The 5,755-nt window shown below is 27.9% G+C and overlaps 1 protein-coding gene across 1 annotated transcript; it reads left to right on the forward strand.

Annotated features, from left to right (window-relative positions):
- Positions 1–443: 443 nt before the first annotated feature.
- Positions 444–1,537, forward strand: LOC139425423 (THAP domain-containing protein 2-like). The gene is made up of 2 exons (XM_071180297.1): positions 444–596; positions 1,352–1,537. The coding sequence occupies exons 1-2, from the start codon at positions 444–446 to the stop codon at positions 1,535–1,537; spliced, it is 339 nt and encodes a 112-aa protein (XP_071036398.1).
- The last annotated feature ends 4,218 nt before the right edge of the window (positions 1,538–5,755 follow it).

Here is a 5,755-nt window from a genome sequence, read left to right on the forward strand (position 1 = left end):
AAGCGAAAGCAGGGAGCACGCCGCACTTTACTATTCTCAATACTCAATATTTGTCACTGTTCATAATTGTTATAATAAGTTTTTCTTCTTCTTTCCCCGCTCTATTTTTTTTTCTTAAGCGAAGACGATAATTTTTGTAGCGATATAGAAATAGAAATTGATACCATAAAATTTATATAGAAATAGAAATTGATACCATAAAAAATTAATAACGTGGTGGACAGCTGGCCGCCTTAGGCGGCTAGTATACTAATAAAGTTTAGTTATCAAGTGCTAAAAAATAAAGCGATGTCCTTTTTTTGTCAAGTTATTGCTTCAGAATGATACTGTATAAGGCTCCTATACTATCAGAGCTGACCTATTAACTATTTTGGAGCAAACAAGCTCGCAAGTTAACGTTATGTTAGTATTAGCGAGAGAGTTGGATACATAAAATTATTGATATGGGTGGTTGTGCGGCAGTAAATTGCACAAACAGTTCAAAAAAAGGCTTTCGTATGTTCAGATTTCCTTCAAATGTGAAAAGAAAGAAGAAATGGATAATAAATTGCAGAAGATCCAACTGGCAGTCTGGAAGTGGAGCTCTCTTATGTGAGGTAAATACTCATTTATTTATAATTTATTAGATTTATTTACTTATATATGTAGTATATAAACGATATTAAGTTGTTAGAATTTGTTTTTAAATGTTTGTTTTCGTCTATTTTTTAAAAAAACAACTAAGCGAATAACTTGCAGGGTTACTTGAATTTTACAGTTTTAACTATGTACCAAATATAGGAATATTCATTGAAAATTGCATTTTTTAAGTATATATTTATTTAAAATATGACTTTTAAACAATATTTATTGATTTATTTAACAATTTTAACTGCTTATGTGCAATTAAACTAATAAATAAAGGCAAGAGATTGGCTGAATAAGTATTCGCCAAACTTATTTCAGAATCGCCAAGTTTTGCATTTACTTTTAAGTATTTCTTTTTGTTAAAAACAAATATTTACCTGTTTTTATTGTATTCTTTTTTATTTATCTAAGATCAAGTAGTTACTTTCTAAATCTTGGCTAATTTAAGTTTGCTTTTTAGTTATTTATGATAATATATCTCCTAAAGTTCAAACGATTTGTTTACATTCATCATAAGAAAATTTATTTAATATGCGATGTTTTACTATTTTTGGATCTACCAATGTTTTTTTTTCTTTGAAATTCTTGAGTTAAATTGTTGAAATAATTAGTTTTTCTGTTAGAAAATTTCATGGCAGTATGTTTAAAAATTGTAAACTCTAAATTTTTTTAATTGTGTTTTCATTCAAATATGAAGAAAAAAAAACGTATTCTATTTTTTCAGGTTCATTTTGAAGAATTTCAACTAGAAATAAATAAAAAATATGGTCACAATAAGTTAAGACCTGATGCTATTCTAATAAGCTTCAATGTTCAAAATTCCGAGAAAATTCCCCGAAAAAGATTGAAAGAAATAGGCTGTCCAAAACCTGGATCAGATTCAGATAAGCTTGAATCTAGTATAGTTTAATTCTTCTCCATTTGCTTAGTTTTTATTATTAAAGAACCAAAAATGTGTAAAAACTATTTCTATCTAGCAATGAATAACATATATATATATTAATTGTATTAGTTATTTAAATAAATGTTATGAAAATATGATTTGAAAGAAGAAGTTTATTTAAAATGATAAATTCTTTAAAAATTTATCATGCGTCGTTTCTTACCCTCCTCATAAAACTCGAGTTTCTCTTTGTTCTATTTATATAATAATAATGATTAAAAATCTTAATTGATCTTTTCCTTTTATGTTTTAAAAAAAATCAATGTCTCGATTGAAAAACTATATCCCATAGTTGAGGTTAACGTTGGTTCTAGCGATAAGTCGCCAAATCTTGTAGCTCTTCATTATTGATGTAAAGGCTTTTGCTCCAAAATAAATGAGAAGTCGGCCTGTCTAATTCAGGGGCTCTAATACTGTACTATCAAAAGTTTGTTTATTTATAATTTAAAAAGGAAAATAATCAAAATAAAAACAAAGAACTTAATCTAGCTGATATTGTGTGAGAAATTCAGAATATTAATCTAAAATAAAGTACACTAAAAATATAATATACTAATAAAATACTATTATAAATTTATAATATAATATACTAATAAAGAACTAATATAAATATATAATATAATGTACTAATGAAGAACTATTATAAATATATAATATAATATACTAATAAAGAACTAATATAAATGTATAATACTAAGTTCTAAGAGCTAAGTTCTTTATTAGTATATAATATAACATACTAATAAAGAACTAATACTAAATCCAAAATGACGAGAGAAAGTTTTCAAAGTATTTTAAAGGAAAAACACATTCTCAATGTAATGAATAACGTAAATACTGAATGATATTATCTAACAGAAGTTCTATTGCAACCTTGACGATAGTGTAAACAAATTTCTATAAATCCCAATCTGCCCTCCTTTAATGAACAATGAATGTTGAGAGAGGAATTAGTCAAACGGGACGGGCAACTGTCACAACAGTATGGAATTAAACGAGGTCACCAATTCTTGGGTAGCACCCGTAATTACTGAAGTGGGTGAACACTGTTTACCGTTAAAGAGTCGGGATCTTTATTGTGCTTTTTGCCAGGGAAAAAACCTCTATTATGTGTATTTTGCCGCTATTACGGTGCTCTGAATAAATGAGTTATTTAGATCTCCGCATCAATGAATAACAATGAAAATGTTGCACTGAAAATGTTATTGATCTATTTGGTATTTGTTAGGAGTAACTCTTGAGAATATAGGGTCTTTCCAGATTTTATGCGTAATTACAGCAGAATTGACCTATAAATTATTAGTTTTAAAGCGGATACATATTTTTTACTAGCTGAATCCATGCTTGGTATATGCACGGGGAGGAAAAAAATAAACGATCAGTATATTAGTGTTAATCAACACTACGAAATCATGCACAAAACTAAAAAACATAAATATTGACACAATTAATTAAACTAAAACATGTTAAATTTGTTTATTTTTTAATTATGTATGCTTTTTGGTCATGTTACATTATCAGGTGTTAATAGAAGTTCATCCCTTCAAAATGAAGATACATTATATTCTGCATCATTTGGCATAATGCTATTGTTCGAGGTCCACTACTGATGGTCAAAAATTACCATAATCATAAATTTTCTCCTTTCGGTACACCGTCAAAACCTATATCCACAGAGGTATCTTGGTACCAATATCAGTGTATTTAGTGAAAAACACCAGTAACTTAACAGTACACAGGGCAAAACTTCAGTACAAAATTTTTTCATTTCAATTTGTACCTATTGCCAAAATTAATTAAGCATCATTGACGATTTTTTTAATGGTTTTTATAGATAAAGAAGTACATTTTCTCCATTAAAGTAGCTTTTCCAGTACAAAACTTTCTTTTTCATCTCAATTTGCACCTATTGACAAAATTTATCAAGCATCATTGGGGATATTTTATGGCTTTTGCAGATGTAGAAGTATATTTTCTCCATTAATATAGCTTTTCAGGATAAAACTTATTTTTCATTTCAACTTGCATCTTTTGCCAAAATTTATTAAGCATCATAAGCGATTTTTTATGGTTTCTACAGATGAAGAAGTACATTTTCTCCATTAATGTAGCTTTTCACTACAAAACTTTTTTTTCTCATTTCAATTTGCACCTATTACCAAAATTAATTAAGAATCTATTTAATTAATTAATATTTTACAATTTATATACACGAATAAGTATTCTTTCTCCATTAATTTAGCATTTTTTAAATTTCAATTTGTACCTATCGGGGGGAGATAGATTGGTTGGTAGGACGTTGGACTCGTTTTCGTGAGAACAGGAGTTCGAATCCAGCCGGTCAAAGAATTTCCGTGTATTAAATGATCGTTAAATCTGTCGGGGTCATGAAGTCCCCCAAACTCCCATAACAAATCAATACCTCTGGGGGTACTTATCCAGGAGTTCCCTTGTCATCTGGATTCAAAATTACAAGGCTACGGAGTTCAACATTGCTAGCCGTATATTCAAATTTCGGTCGGCTGTTCAACGACAGTTATAAAATAAAATAAAATTTGAACCTATGAGCAAAATTAATTAATTTTAATTCTTTAAAACAAGCATCAATGACATAAATATTTTTATAATCTTTTTCGCTTAACTATTATTGGAGCCAGTAATGTTTCATTAAGTGTGGTATTATATATTTCTGGTATTGCCGTAAAAAGTACTGTTTAAACCTATTATATGAAGGAGCATAATATAGGTATAGTGGTAATAGATTGTTTGCCTCCCTCCAAAACTTATAAATTCCCTAATATCACCACCATATGCGTTTATGGCACCTAAAATATCGATATAAACTTTATTTTTTTATTTATTATTTGTTGTACATTCCGATGCGTCTTTATACCACTAGGTTTTAGATTTCTCATAATCTGAGTTAGGAGTTCAACTGTTTAAAAGAAAGATTGTCTATACATATATTATCATTTAGAAAGTTAGAATTTACCATAATTTTTCTAAGGCTTAAAAATAACTTAAATTTTGTGCCATTAGTCAATGTTGAATTTCCACTAATTAAGTTTATAGAAACACCCTTTAAAAGCATCAATTAAGTAACAATTTAAGAAACACGTGGTTTTACATACCTTACAAAAATATGAATTCGGTGACGCCATTCATTATCAGCTTTATAATTAAGTGAAATTGAACGCAAATTGATATTTTTCATTGAAATTGATTATTTTATTATTATTTTCATTTCATGTTCTTATTAATATTTCTACAAATCATTAAATTATTATTTTCTATATCGTTATTTATTGCTTTTATGCTTAAAACTAAAATTTATACAGCTATGCAATTCTATTTAGTCCTATTATTATTGCGTAAGAAATCGATATTTAATCTACGCGTTTCTTGCTTACATTACATTTCAAAAGTTCTGATTCCGATTTCTGGCCCCAAAATAAAGGGTGTTTTCGCAATCTGGTATATTTGGTCACAATAGTTTGCTCAGGAGAGTCGACTGAAGTTTGGACCCCTTTAAGTTAAATTTACTTTTTTGCTTATTTCACCATGTCTCGAGAACTTCTTAAATATTTTTTCCCACAATTATAAATTTCGTTTCTCAAAAAATAATTTTATGCAAAAACAACTTTTATTTTTTTAAAAAAAATATCGATTATTTCTTATTACTCTATTTTATAATTGTAAAAAAAACTTTAAAATGTAAGGTATAAAATTTTTCATATCTTTTTAAAGATTTCACGTGGCAACATACAAAATTTAGTTACGAATTTACAAAATTTACTTACAAATAGTTGCTGAGAAATTGATTTTTGAAAATACAACTTTTTCAAAATTCGATAAGTATTAAGTATCATACTAGAGGTAACCCCTCACCCCGAGCTATTAAAACTATGTCCCTATGATTGGATCAAAAGTTATTCAGGGTGGTCCATTTTTTAATTTGCGTACTGTACATCTAAAAATTATCTTTTGCATAAAATTGGTTTTGGATTTTTTGAAAAATAAAGTTATAAAATGAACAACGTCACATTTTTTTTATTTCTGAAATTACCTTCATCTCCTCTGTTCCGTCCTGCCACCAAAAACCAAAATTATTTCTTTATTTTTGTGGATTTTTAAGAGTATTTATATAAAGTTGCATATAGTAGTCCCGTTTACACACACCGCTGA

Source organism: Parasteatoda tepidariorum, chromosome 4 (genome assembly GCF_043381705.1).
Source record: "Parasteatoda tepidariorum isolate YZ-2023 chromosome 4, CAS_Ptep_4.0, whole genome shotgun sequence".
Taxonomy (NCBI): Eukaryota; Metazoa; Arthropoda; class Arachnida; order Araneae; family Theridiidae; genus Parasteatoda; species Parasteatoda tepidariorum.

What these genes read in the sequence shown, in the direction of transcription:
- LOC139425423 (XM_071180297.1), top strand. Translation starts at nt 444, where the DNA reads ATGGGTGGTTGTGCGGCAGTAAATTGCACAAACAGTTCAAAAAAAGGC. An exon ending in GTGGAGCTCTCTTATGTGAG is followed by an intron (nt 597 to 1,351) that starts GTAAATACTCAT and finishes CTATTTTTTCAG; the next exon opens with GTTCATTTTGAAGAATTTCA.